The 14,829-nt window shown below is 38.6% G+C and overlaps 2 protein-coding genes across 2 annotated transcripts; one reads left to right on the forward strand and one right to left on the reverse strand.

Annotated features, from left to right (window-relative positions):
* On the forward strand, positions 1-945 carry LOC105076833 (olfactory receptor 56A1). Its single transcript, XM_010965065.2, has one exon. The coding sequence runs from the start codon at positions 1-3 to the stop codon at positions 943-945; it is 945 nt and encodes a 314-aa protein (XP_010963367.1).
* A 12,522-nt stretch (positions 946-13,467) lies between these two features.
* Positions 13,468-14,544, reverse strand: LOC105076834 (olfactory receptor 56A4). The gene has a single exon (XM_045523814.2). The coding sequence runs from the start codon at positions 14,407-14,409 to the stop codon at positions 13,468-13,470; it is 942 nt and encodes a 313-aa protein (XP_045379770.2). The 5' UTR covers positions 14,410-14,544.
* Between the last annotated feature and the right edge of the window lie 285 nt (positions 14,545-14,829).

Below are 14,829 nucleotides of genomic sequence, written 5' to 3' on the forward strand. Positions count from 1 at the left end.
ATGACATCACCCAGCAACTACTCTTCTGCTCCAGTCTCTGAATTCCTCCTCATTTGCTTCCCTAACTACCAGAGTTGGCAGCACTGGCTGTCCCTGCCCCTCACCCTCCTCTTCCTCCTGGCCATGGGGGCCAATGCCATCCTCCTGATCACCATCTGGCTGGAAGAATCTCTGCATGAGCCCATGTACTACCTGCTCAGCCTCCTCTCCCTGCTGGACATGGTGCTCTGTCTCACCGTCATCCCCAAGGTCCTGACCATTTTCTGGTTTGACATCAGGTCCATCAGCTTCTCTGCCTGTTTCTTCCAGATGTTCATCATGAACAGTTTCCTCCCCATGGAGTCCTGCACATTCATGGTCATGGCCTATGACCGCTATGTGGCCATCTGCCATCCACTACGATACCCATCCATCATCACTGGCCAATTTGTGGCCAAGGCTAGTGCTTTCATCATAGCTCGAAACTCTTTGCTGCTTTCACCTGTTCCCATTCTCTCTGCCCAGCTCCGCTATTGTGGGAAAAATGTCATTGAGAACTGCATCTGTGCCAACCTGTCTGTGTCCAGGCTCTCCTGTGACAATTTCTCCCTGAACAGAATCTACCAATTTGTGGCTGGTTGGACCTTACTGGGCTCAGATTTCCTCCTCATCTTCCTCTCCTACATCTTCATCCTAAGAGCTGTTCTGAGGTTTAAGGCCGAAGGGGCTTTAGTCAAGGCTCTGAGCACATGTGGCTCCCACTTTATTCTCATCCTCTTCTTCAGCACCATCCTGCTGGTTGTGGTGTTGACAAATGTGGCCAGAGGGAGGATCCCCATGGACATCCCGATCCTGCTCAATGTCCTTCACCACCTCATACCCCCTGCCTTGAACCCTATTGTATATGGATTTCGAACCAAAGAGTTAAAACAGGGGTTTCAGAAGTTGTTACAGAGGGGGCTTTAAATGCACAGAAAGGGACTCTCTATGGAAGAACCTATTACAATTTCTTCTGTTTCTATTTGAGGATGTGTGATTGTAGAAAGGAAAATAATGCTTGGATAGTGAGCATTTCCTACCCACCTTCTGTCCTTCCAGGCTCAGGAATTACTGTGGATCTCTTAGTAACTGACCAGATCCATTTGCCTAGTTTGGGTAACTAACTTTCTCAGGTACCTACCTTTGTGTCTAAACATTTACATATTTAAATCACCTCACCTTCATGAAAATTTGGCAGGGCAGGGATTATTGTTTCACTTTATATATTAGAAAGCAAAAATGGAGAACTGTTGACAAAAGTCACATCTGGTGAGTGATGGGGCTTCAATTCAAGTACAGGTCTGTCTGACTCCAGAGCCTTCCATGACATAGCACTCCTTCCTCAGATACCACTGAAGCTCTAGCTCTGCTCTTCAGGCCATGATCTCTGTGCCATTTTTGTGAACCTGCTGCTTCCAATATGCATCTTGTCTTTAGGTCTTGTCCCTTCAGAGTCAGGAAGAACTAAGCAGAGGCACAGAACTCAGAGAGGTCACCATCTTTTTCTGATCATGATGGTCCAGCTTCTATTAAAAAAGAGTAATAGTCGTAATAGTACTGCTTATGTCCAACAGAATCCTCACATACCTTCAAACTCTTTATGAGAAGTCCGGACACCAAGAACCCAGGTGAAGGGAGAAGTGGGGAATGAGAAGATCAGTAATGTAGGAAGTGATAAAACTGACTGTGGTGGTGTAGGGGACATTCTGTTTACTCAAAACCAGGTGCTATATTGTCTAGGACTGCATGCAAAAACCTCAAATGAGGAACATATAAGTTTGGCATATGCTAAAATTTCTGGATGTCACAATCTGGTGAAAATAGGTGAGGAAACATAATATATTATTGTAATTGGTAGGCAGTGATATCATTATTGAAATGTAGTAGGGAATTTAGGGTTGGAGCTCATCCAGTTGCTTTACCCAAGGTCAAACATGATTCTTATTTGCAAAATTTCATAGACTGAAAGCAAGAGCCACTCTATTAAGAGGTCCTTAAGCACTGGTTCTGGTCAGCAGATTCCAAAATTCTTAAAGGCCTTTGAAATGTAGAGAGATCTAATCCCTTGCTTTCAACAAATAGGATCTTTGTTTTTCAAATGTATCTTGACTGGTAAATTGCAAATACTGGATTTGAAAAGGTATGTATTATATGGCATCTGAGTCTAAAAATTTGGTGAAAGGTGGAGAGCTGGGGAGCTCCTTGATTTCTTTAACTGCAAAGTGCATGAAAAAAGTAGTGAAAAAGTATTTTAAAGAAATTTCTTTGAAGAATGAGCAAAACTTGGTTATCTGTTGGGTGTGTGAGGAGAGAAGGACAATTATATTCTCATGCTGAAACTTCTGTGGGTTTTATCATCTCCAGTCTTTGGCTATTCAAGGAATATTAGCATAAGGTTCTCTTTGTATGAATGAAGACAGAGATTGGGCTCCCCAGGCTAAAAACATAATTAACCTGGAGGTTTGGTCATGTAGCTATCTTTGCTTAGCCCCTTAACCTTGTGAATACAAGATTCATAGTTACATGTTCTTCCCTGAGACACTTAAATTAATTCTGAGTACATATCATATTGTCTCCACACACAAGGAAGAAAATTTTGGTGGACACTTCACTTAAAAATAAAGGGCAAAGGTATAGCTCAGTGGTAGAGTGAGGGCTTAGTCTGCACAAGGTCTTGGTTTCAATCCCTATTACCTTAAACAAACAAACAAACAAAAAACAAACAAACCTAATTATCTTGCCTCCCCCCAGAATTAAAAAAATAAATCTAAGTGCCATTCTTAATCTTGAAGGTCCTGAATTAGTCACATCTCACTTGATTTCCCATTTCTATAAACCACTGCCCTTCCTCCAGTCTTAAAATCTATTTTCTTCAAATTTCTTAGGTATATTTTAGATTCTCCAAGTCATTGTAACCTCAGCAACCCCCAGAAGTGTATTCCCTTTTGTTGTGGGACATAGTCCTCCTAAGATGCTAATGCTTCAGATGGAAAACCTATCTTCTCCAGCTGCGGGGAGAGTAGAAGGCTCATGCAGTTACAAATCCAACCCTCGACTCAGTGAGGTGTCAAAAGTTGGATGGTGCGTTCATCAACTTGTCCAGCATGATTGTACATACTCAAAAGCAATGTTAACTTATAAAAATGGAGCAAAAGGTCTAGATTTGCCCTCTCACTTGAAACCACAACCAAAGAAACTGGACAAAATATATGAAACAATGGTTCTGAAGACACCGAACATCAGCCAATGGAGGGTAGGAAACAAATGAGGTCAGTTCTTTTCACTGGAGAAAGATTGTTGCAGCTTTCTGGAGAGAGATTCCCGGCCATGTAAAAGGAAGGATGAACTGAAGTGTAGACTGACAGTCTTTCTGTGTTGAGGAGAAGGACATGGGAGTCAGGGGAGGCCAAGGCAGCTAGAGTTCACAAGTCTCTCTTCTTGGAGAAAAGAGAACTGCCTAGAAAGAGGATTCCAAAAATCTATAGAAGGGCCCCCTTAAGTGAGGGAGTATAAAGCAAACTAACAAACTGATGGGAAACTGCTTGCCGATTCATTCTTTACTGAGAATAACTTTAACCCAGATAATCTCAGAAGGATGGACAGACCCTCCTGAGTTCCTCCTGAAGATTCATTGAAGTGAAGAGGAATATAGCACCCTGTAAAACACCCTGGGTGTTACCACCTTTTCTGTTCCATCCAGTTTTTCTGTTAAACTTCAAGATGCCAACCCCAAGATGGGCTTACAGTCCTAATGGCATGAGTCTGCTGTGACTCCTTTGCCAGGCAAAGCAACGAAACTGTTCTTTTCTCTGCTCCCAAAACTCTGCCTACGAGTCTGAATTCGCTTTTCGAGGTGCAGAGGGTTTTTCAGTAATATAAGTATTGGGCAGAGTACTGATTGGTGTACGCATGGGTGGAAACTACCCCCAAATACTTGAGAGAATAAAAACAAAAACAAGAACTCACATAACGACAAAGGGAGCTCAGGATGGCATTTCAGAGTTCTCTAGTTGAGGCTTGTGAGTCAGGCCTTTTTCCTCTCTCCTCAACTAGTCATTAGAAGGGGGTCGCCCCAGGGAGGGAGCATTACCTTGGAGGAGGCAAGAGCAATGCACCAGAGGAACACAGCTGAATGCCGTTACCATTGTCACTGTTCAGTGTAAGAGAGGAAGTCCTGACCAACACAGTAAGTTGAGGAAGGAAGGAGTTTTAGGATCAGAATAAAAATGGTTAAATTAAAAGGGGAAAGGGCAGGGAGGGATAAATTAGGGGTTGGGGATTAAAAGACACACATTACTATATATAAAATGAATAAACAACAAGAACCTGCTGTATAGCACAGGGAACTATATTCAATTTCTTACAATAACATATAATAGAAAAATGGTTAGATTATCATCTTTTTTGTATAATCATTAAAAATAATAAACACATCTTTAGAATTAGTTGTATGTTCAGTAAGATGTTCAGATATGAGATAAACTTGAAAAATCAGTAGTTTTCTTTATACCAGCAAAAATTATCTAAAAATATTAGACATTAACATACCATTTACAGTAGGAAAAATTTTTATCAATGTGTAGAAATTGGTATTATAACAAATATACAAGACCTTTAAGGATACAATTTTTTAAAAATTAAAAAAATTTTAAATTTCACTATAGTTGATTTACAATATTGTGTTAGTTTCAGGTGCAAAGCTTCAGATTCTTTTCTATTATAGGTTATTACAAGGTATCAAATATGGTTTCCTGTGCTATACAGTAAATCCTTGCTGTTTATTTTATATATATTGGTATGTATCTGTTAATCTCATACTCCTAATTGATCCCCCCATCCTCTTTTCCCTTTAGTAACTGTAAGTTTGTTTTCTATATCTGTGAGTTTGTTTCTTTTTTGTAAATATATTGTTTTCATATCCCACATTTAAGTGATATTATATAGTGTTTGTCTTTCTCTGACTTACTTCACTTATTATGATAATCTCTAGGTCCATCCATGTTGCTGCAAATGGCATTATTTCATTCTTTTTTATGGCTGAGTAAAATTCCAATATATATATGGATATCTGTATCTATCTGTATCTATCTATCTATCTATCTATCTATCTATCTATCTATCTATCTCACATCTTCTTTATCCAATCATCTTAGGTTGCTTCCAAGTTTTGACTATTGTGAGTAGTGCTGCTACAAACATTGGTATGCAAAAATATAATTATAATAACGTGTTCAAGGTATTTAAGTGAAGATCTGATTAAATGTAGAGATAAATAATGTACCTGGAAAGGATACGTAAATGTTTTAAAGATATCAGTTCTCCCCAAATTAATCAATAAATTCAGTGTAATTTCAAGAAGCACTCCCTCAAGACTTTCAGTGGAATGCTTGTTACAGTTATTCTAAAATGTATATGGAAAGTGAAAGTTTCATTAAATGGAAGAGTTTTAAAAATGATTCAAGTCACACCTTAGCAGATAGTGAAACATACTACAAATTCATAGTATATAAAATGGTTTTACCTAGTGTAAAGACAGGGGATATAATAGTTTCTAGTGGACTCATGTACATGTTAAGCTGATATGGGATAATACCATTTGCATATATATATATATATATATGCACACACACATATAAAATCTTAATATACACATTAAAATAGAGGGAAAAATACATAACAGACTGTTTATGCCAGCTATTACTATTGGGCAAGATTTTGCTGGACTTTAAATGGAATACAATATCATATAATTCAAATGTTAGAATGTCAATGTATTATTTTATAATTGGAGGAAAAATTAAAAATTACTATTGATTGGGCTGTATTGTTCAGGGTGAGAATTCAAGGGATGAATATTGAATTGGTGAGAAAAACGTATCAGTGTTTATAAATACAAAACGAATGTAAGAAATCAGTGAATTCAGAGAGACATTTAAAGGTGATCAGTTAGGAACTTGTGGGAAACTGTAAAAGTAAGAATGGGAGGAGCGGGAACTCGAAAGCAGCCCTTTCTCTTTTTTTTGGCATGATTGTAGCATCCTTTCTGAAATTTGAATTTTGGCCATCAGTCTGTTCCGGTGCTATCTCTGCCCAGCCCTATTGTGTTCCAGATGCATGGCTCCCAGCACAAGAGAATAGAGCTGTGTTAAATTCCCAGCAGAAACAGCTCATGCCCTGCTTGCCCACTGAGTTGTTATCTCTTTCTTTTCCTCATTGTCTCTATTACTGATGGACTCAGTCCTCCTGAGCAATATAAAGTGACAGGAAGGTCCATACAAGCAGCAGACTGCTACAATTACACCAATCCCGGACAGATTTGTAAAGGACACTAGGATAAGTGTCTGCTCATTGTTAAATGCAACGTAGCTCCCAGGCAATTGTGCATCTGATCAGACAACAAGGAAATTAAATGAATTATTTATTGCCTAACTAAATTATTTGTCTAAAATCAGTGGGAGATACTACAGGTTAAAAATTCACATCTCAAATTATTTCTCTATTGAACATATTGTTTGCCTGAAGTCTAAACTTTCCCAAACTTTCTCAGATTTATCCTTAATTTAAGAAATTATACCATATGTATCCCTCCTATAGTTATCAATTACTTCATTTACATGCATTTATTTTTCATCAGAATGTCATTTGCCTATAGTGGGCATCCCATGGCTGGGAAAACTGGAAATGGTTGAAAACTTAGTTCAGCCTGTGCTCAAAACTTAACCTTTCTTATTTAAGCTCCCAGTTTTTGACTTATCTCATTTTTGTGGTTGATACACCTCTAAAACTTAGATTTGAAAAATTCTACGTTCTGATCATCACTTTCTAACTTCAGGCTTAAATTTTTAACTACCCTTAGTACAGTCACAATTGTTGGACATCAAGATGACCAAGCCATTGAAAGAATCCCCTTCTTCTATTATTTCTCCCTCTCTTATCTTGACCTTATTCCTTGTCAAGCTTAGAGTCTATGGCTTGTCATTCAATTATGCTCTTGGAAATGGTCTAACCTCCTTTGTTCCTTCCTTCTACTGAAGTTGCTTGGAAAAACCCAAACTCTGCTTAAATTTAAATATGTCTCCTCTGTGAAAAATTGAAGCTTTATAGAAAGAAAAAAATCCATAAATAAGCATATTGATTGCACATTAAATTTATCATCACAAACTTCGAATGTAAACTCAACAATACCCAGAAATCTGTATGATGCTGTTACAGTAAATGAGTCCATGTCCACCAGGTTATCAGGGACAGAATCCTAAGAATTCTATTTGATTTCTACATTGACTACCTCATTTCTAATTCATCAGTCTATTTACTTGACTTTTCTTCCAAAGTTTGTCCCCTTAAATTCATTTTCTCTGCCACCAATCTGGTCCAGGCCACCATCTCTTGCCTGGACCAAGTAATAGCCTCCTGACTATTGTGCTTTTGTGCTTCTACTCTTGTTTTTCTTCCCATTTACACCTCTCTTCATTAAGGCCTCTTTAATCCAACTTATCTAAAGTAATTCTTCCACAGTAATGCTCTAGGATGGCTTATGCCAGGATTTGGTATATTTTCTTTATATAATTACCAAAGCTGTCTGCATCTTATGATTAAATGAATAAAATTAAAAACATAGTTAATTAAAAAATAGAAAATATTTGCACATAGTTCAAAATTTTTAAAGTTAGATAAAGGTATTCAGTAAAAGTAATTCATTCTCTATATCAGTATTATTTCTGACAGCATATAATGGAAAACCTAAGTAACGATGGCTTAAACAAATTAGAAAATATTTTGCCTGCCATGTAGAAGAGTTTCAGAGGTGCACATTCAGGGCTGAAACCAGAGATTCACTAGTGTCTCCATTTCTGCTTTACTATGCTTAGAATCTGACTTTCATCCTCAGTGTTGCTGATAGTTTACGCTGGTTGCCAGAAATTCAGGTACCAATCCTTTGCCTGTTCCAAGAGGAAGGAGGGAGGGCAAATGACCATTTCTCAGCTGAGTTCACATTAAAGAGTTATCTTGGAAACTTTGCCAAATAACATCTACTAACATTGGAACCTGAGAGATACAGTATTTTGGCAGTATGCATGGATATTTAAGTAAAATAATGTTTAAAAAAATTTTTTTTATTGACGTGTAGTTGATTTACAATGTTAGTTTCAGGTGTACAGCAAAGTGATTCAGTTATATACATATATGTGCATATATATACTTTCTTTTCAGATTCTTTTCCATTGTATGTTATTACAAGAAATTGAATATAGTTCCCTGTGCTATACAGTAGGTCCTTGCTCATCCATTTCATATTTAGTAATGTGTGTCAATCCTCAACCCCTAATTTATCCCTCCCTACCCTTTCCACTTTGGTAACCATAGTTTGTTTTCTGTGTCTGTGAGTTTTTTTTTTTTTTTGTAAACAGAAATGATACAAATTCTATTTACAAAATAATAGCTCTTTTTTACCAAGGAAGAAAGGTGCATTGGGTAAACACCCAGCAGTCTCACACACATATATATACTTATTTGTATGTATTCTTGGTATAGCATTACAAAATTATTTTGTATAGCATTCTATGTACTCTTTTTGCCTCTTGCTTCTTTGCTAAACAATGTATCTTAAAAATTATTCAAATAAGTACATTTAAAGATGCTTTTCCCTTTTATTTTAATGGAGGTACTGGGGATAGAACCCAGGACCCCGTGAGTGCTAAGCATGCACTCTACCACTGAGCTCTACCCCTGCCCCCTGATGCTTATTTTCTTTGAACAACCACATAATTAGAATGAACTCTTGGTGAGGGCAGGGGCCACATTAGCCTTACTTACCATTGTGTACAGTATCGAATACAGTTTGTGGAGCACAGTAGGTAGTTAGTATCTATTTAATGAATAGGTCACAGAAATAGCAGATTCCAGAGCTATGGTTCAAATCTTCTTTTGATTTAAATGATTTTATTTCTATGATCTTATCCACAACCTTGGTATGTTAAGTTAGACTGACAGATTTCTTTATGTTGAACTCTCTTTGCATTCTGTAGGGGGTAAATATGTTTATTAGTTAAACAAATCTTAACGGTTTTCTGAACTTGATTTGCTAAGATTTTGTTTAGGATTTTAATACCTGTAGTTGCATTCATCAGAGTAGTGGAGACAGGAGAGAAGGATCATTTAGAACACAGACATTGGAATCTGATCAATGTGGTTATGAATATAGGCTAACCGTGTGACTTTGGGCAAGGCTCCATCTATCTACCTGTCCCATACATAGGAGGGGTGAGCTCCAGAGAGTTGCTTATTCATATCTAAGAGAGATGATTCAAGGAGGAAAAATATATAAGAACTTAAGTAGTTTAGGTCACTCAGCATACAAAATGTTGACATTATTGTAATAAAGGCTATCTAGTCTCTTTTCCTACATTTTCTACCATGTTTGTGTGTCAGGCTTATGCATCAGATCCCTGGATTCTGCCTTCTAGGCAAGTTCTTACCTCTGTTTCAAGCCACTCAGTCCTTCACATCCCAAATCTCTACCTACAGGAACACCGTAAGACACAATTCCCAAAGGTCTCAGCTCTTTACTCACTGAGTCTTTGCTTCCCAAGCCACCTTTTCCCATCAGGGTCTAAGAAGGAGGGTAGGAGACAAAAAGGAGCTCATAAAACTCACAAGATTTATTTAGCAAAGTCCCAGCAAGGTTGCTACTACAGCTGGTACATCATAAAGGACTCATCCTTTCATGTCTTCTGTAAGTTCCAGGGCCAAGGGAGGATAGTGCAGGCTGTGCTGGATCTAGATAGGAAGAATGACAAGGCAGGCAGGGATCCTATTCTAACAGGCAACCTCCAGTAAACAGGAAGAAAAAGGCAATGACGAGGTGGGAGGGGTGGTGACTCTGGATGCATTAACATGTCTGTAAGGAGCCTCCTAGTTTCTCTTTCTTCCTTCTGCCTTCCTAGGAGACTTGCTTGGTTAGGAGACTTAGTGCAAGAAGAGAACTGGGCTTCATCTTGCCTGACCAAGAAAGAAAGGTCTATAAATCCTACAATGGGATAACAGGTGTAGGGATGCTGAGTTTAGTATGTCACTGGACACCTGGCACATGGGTTCAGGGAAAATATGGATGGAGAAGCTCCCCCTAACTCTGTCCCAGTAGAGCAGTTTAAACTGCAGATAGATAGCTTTCTTTAGACTGATAGAAATCTTTCTTTTGTATTTAACCAAACTCAGTTTCTCTGTGATTTTTCTCTGATGGCCCTAGTTTTGACTTTTTAACCCAAGCTAGCCACTCATGTATCCTGAAGTTATCACTGATCTCCTTGTGTTCTGCAGGCTACACATCTATATTTTGTAACAATGATGGCACCCTTTCCCCCTCAAAAATGGGATCAACACTTTTTTTTAAAATCACATGTTCATTGTAGCATTATTCACAATAACCAAGAGGAACTGCTGACATAAAACAATTAAACTGCCAGATTTTCCTCTAGCAAAATTGGGTTTATTTGGGATCAGCACAGAATTGGAACTTGGGGTCTGTAGCCATGGTGAGCCACAGGCAATTCCTGAATGGTGAGGGAAGGAGAATTCTCTTATAGAGGAGAAAAGGAAGTTAGGATGGTTATAGTATACAAAGAATCTGTGGTTTTTCACTGGCTGAGCCCTTTTCACGAAAGGAATCTTTCATCTTCCTGTTGTGCTGTGCTATTGTCTTAGGGTGTGAGAGGTCCCTCTTCTGGTCTACCAACTCTATGTAATTGAGGTTTCTGTTTATTAGTAAGTAATTTTACAGAACTAGCCTGTGTCCATCAACAAATGAATGGATCAAGAAGATGTAGTATATATATGCTATGGAATATTATTCAGCTGTGAGAAAGAACAATATCCTGCCATTTGAGACACATGGATGGAACTTGAGGGCATTGTGCTAAGTGAAATAAGTGAGGCGGAGAAAGACAAATACTGTATAATTTCACTTACACGTGGGAATCTTGGACAAAACAAAACAAACTCAGAAACAGAAAACAGACTGGCCCTTGCTGGAGGCGAGGGAGGGGTGGAGGGAAGGGGAAATTGGTGAAGGGAGTCAAAAGATGCAAACTTTCAAATGTAAAATAAATAAATTCTAGGGTGTAATGTACAGCATGATGACTATAGTTAACAATGCTGTATTGTGTATTTGAAGGTTGCTAAGAGAGTAGATCTTAAAAATTCTAATCACAAGGAAAAAATTCTGACTATATGAGGTGAAGAATGTGAAACATTATCATTTCACAATATACATATCTCAAGTCATTAAGTTGTACACTTTAATATAATGTTATATAAAATAAATGCATAATAAAATTAGTAAAGTGATTTTGAAAGAGTTATGGTACTACCTAGAGCAAGAACATATCTCTTTATAACAACCATATTGGGACTTGTTTATAAGTTGATGATCCTTCTATGATTCAAGCATTATAGATTACATCCTACCTGCCATAAACTTCTGGGCATCAAATTAATATTTATAATGTGTCTGCTAAGTGCCAGACACCAAGCTTGAGTTGGGAATATGAGAAGCTTGAGATGTAACTCAAGGATTTTTGTAACTTACCAGGTTATGCTGTCTCATAGCCAAAGTTGCGACCAGTGGTTTGTGGAAAGAGTTCAGGCTTCAGGAACCCAAGAGACATGGACTTATCCAGGCTCAATTTCTGTGACCTTGGGCGCCATTTTACTTCTCTGAGTTTCAGTTTCTTTAGGGGGCAACAGAAAAACCTTGCACAGCAAATGTATAGATAAAATAAGAATGCATGTAAAGTGTATGGCATGTGGTAGGTAGTCATTTAATAGTAACTCAATGGAAAGGAGAGATTAGAGGGGATGAAAGAAAAAGAGAGAGCTCAGCCTCCTCAATCCTTTGACCCTTGATGAGACGAAAGTTATAAAATGTGATATATAGACCCTAAAGAAGGTTCAGCACTTCAAAAACGTATGCATGCAATAGCATTTAACCCCCCAAAATGCAGAGAAGAATGACTTATCTAGTGCCAAAGAAAGATATCCTAAAAAATGTTCCCATCACAAGAAAAAAAAGGTAACTATGTGAGTTGGTGGATGTTAACCCAACATATTGTAATAATCATTTTACAATATACACATATCACATCATTATGTGTACACTTTAATACAATGTTATGTGTCAATTATATCTCAATAAAACTAGAAAAAATAAAAATAAAATGACACACACAAGGAAAGAATACTATAGAAAGATTACATTTTGATCAGATCATTCCACAAACATATGTTTCAATACAAAAGAAAGTAGAATAGACCAAATTGGGAAATGTATTCAAGTGAATAAAAATGATGGATTTGAAACTCTTAATTTTCATCCTCAAAAGAGACAAGTTGCTGTTGTAAAGTAATCCTTGAAAATATTGGAAAATGTGTGGCATCATTAAAAAGGGGATTGCAAAATAATGGAACACACTTATCCATGAAAATCAAACCCTACACCTTCCATGCCTGGAAAATTGTTGACAACTGTACCAGCCACAGCTCAGGATAGAGGCTGAAGCAAACAGGGCAATAAAGGGAATGAATAGGGCAGGTGATTTGTGACTAGGATGGGAAGGTCAGAGTTGGATACAGATGGTGCCTGAAATTTGATTGAAAATTCTAAGTTCCTTACAGGCAGGTAAGATGGAATAAAGTGAAGATTATAAAGTCATGAAGATGAAGATAGTGAAGAAAAGAACATACAATAGTTCAAACAATACAACTTCTTCCCCTGCAACCCCCACCCCTAAAATGTTGTCATTCTCCTTTATAGATAACTGAAGAAAGAATTTTAGCAGAAAGATGGAAAAATGGGAAATGCTGCTGCGCCCAAAGATGCTGCATACACACAAAATCTTAAGGGGGTCTGAGAGGATCTGAGGAGCCAGAAGATGGCATGTCTGCCACAGGTGCTAGAGAGAAGAGTCAAGGATGCTCAGGATCCCAAGATGCAAAGTTCTGGACTAAATGTCTAATCTTCAACGCAGTCAAACTTTTACAACAGAAAAGTCATATAAGGGTGCACTAGGCTAAATTGAGACAGGAGAGGCATCTAAGTCCTTCTTAAATCAGGAGACAGGCAGATCTTTTTGAGGTTATTATGTATATTTTGTTTCTTTAGTGTTTCAAACACTCCTACTCTAATCCAGCTCCATTTGACTGAGACTTGGCAAGACTTTGGTTAAAGGATTTGGTAAGGGGAAATACCCAAGTAACCACAGAATCCCTGAAAGGGAGGTTTCCTTTGAAGCAAAAGGAAACAAAGATTCACAGAAGAATGTTTTCATTGTTTTAGATATTAAGAAAAAGGAAAACAATAACTTTCCAGGGTTAAAAAGTGAAAAATTTCCAATATACAAAAAATTCCTGACTTTCATTAACAATTCCAAAAGTAGATCTGATCCTTTTTACCTCCTACAACCTCCTCAGTAGCTTCTGGATTCCCTGCTTGATCTCCTTGGTTCTCACACCATAAACAATGGGGTTCAGAGCTGGGGGGATGAGGTGGTGCAGGATGTTGAGCAGGATGGGGACATCTGGGAGAATTCTCTTCCTGGCCAAGTTAGTGATGGCCAGAACCAGCAGGACTGTGCTGAAGAAGAGGATGAGGATGAAGTGGGAGCTACAGGTGCTCAGGGCCTTGGCCGCAGCACCTTCAGCTTTGATCCTCAGCACAGCTTTCAGAATAAAGGAGTAGGAAAGAACAATAAGGATGAGGTCAGAGCCCAGTAGGGTCCAGCCGGCCACAAACTGGTAGAGCCGATTGAAGGTGATGTCGTCACAGGAGAGCTTGGACACAGAAAGGTTAGTGCAGATGCAGTTCTTGATGATGTTCTCTGCACAGTATCTGAGCCTGGCAGAAAGGATTGGAACAGGAAGAAAAAAGAGGCCATTCCGGGCCACAACAAACATGGCTGCCTTAGCTACAAATTGATCAGTGATGATGGATGGGTACCTCAGTGGGTGGCAGATGGCCACATAGCGGTCATAGGCCATGACCATGAATGTGCAGGACTCCATGGCAAGGAAGCAATTCATGATGAACATCTGGAGGAAGCAGGCTGAGAAGTTGATGGACCTGAGGTTAAACCAGAAGATGGCCAGGACCTTGGGGATGACGGTGAGACAGAGCACCATGTCCAGCAGGGAGAGGAGGCTGAGCAGGTAGTACATGGGCTCGTGCAGAGAGGCCTCCAACCGGATGGTGATCAGGAGGGTGGCATTGGCCCCCATGGCCAGGAGGAAGAGGAGGGTGAGGGGCAGGGACAGCCAGTGCTGCCAACTCTGGTAGTTAGGGAAGCAAATGAGGAGGAATTCGGAGACTGGAGCAGAGGAGTAGTTGCTGGGTGATGCCATGTAAAGTATTCTAATCACGCTGAAAATCCAGAGTCCTTAAAATGTGGAACAGATTATATCACCACGGACAGTATGTGTTATAGATGTAGTAGAACTTGGATTTCCACTGAGGCTTTTAACTTGTCCCAATGATGTTTTCAAATCATCATCATCATCACTAATCATTGTTGACATTTAACTGAACACTTTTCATGTGCTGGGCACTATGCTGAATATTTCATATTCATTATCTCACTTTCTCCTTTTAAAAACACTGAAGAGTAAATAATATTATTATCATATTTTCACAGATAATGAAAGGGAACAGGCAAAGTGGGTCTGAGTAGTTTGATCAAAATTAGAGAGCCCCTTTATTGTATTAATTTCACAACTTAGTCAGGGATTTCTAAAGAAGATAGAACATTTCAAAGATGCAAAATG

Source organism: Camelus bactrianus, chromosome 10 (assembly GCF_048773025.1).
Source record: "Camelus bactrianus isolate YW-2024 breed Bactrian camel chromosome 10, ASM4877302v1, whole genome shotgun sequence".
In the NCBI taxonomy this organism is placed as follows: Eukaryota; Metazoa; Chordata; class Mammalia; order Artiodactyla; family Camelidae; genus Camelus; species Camelus bactrianus.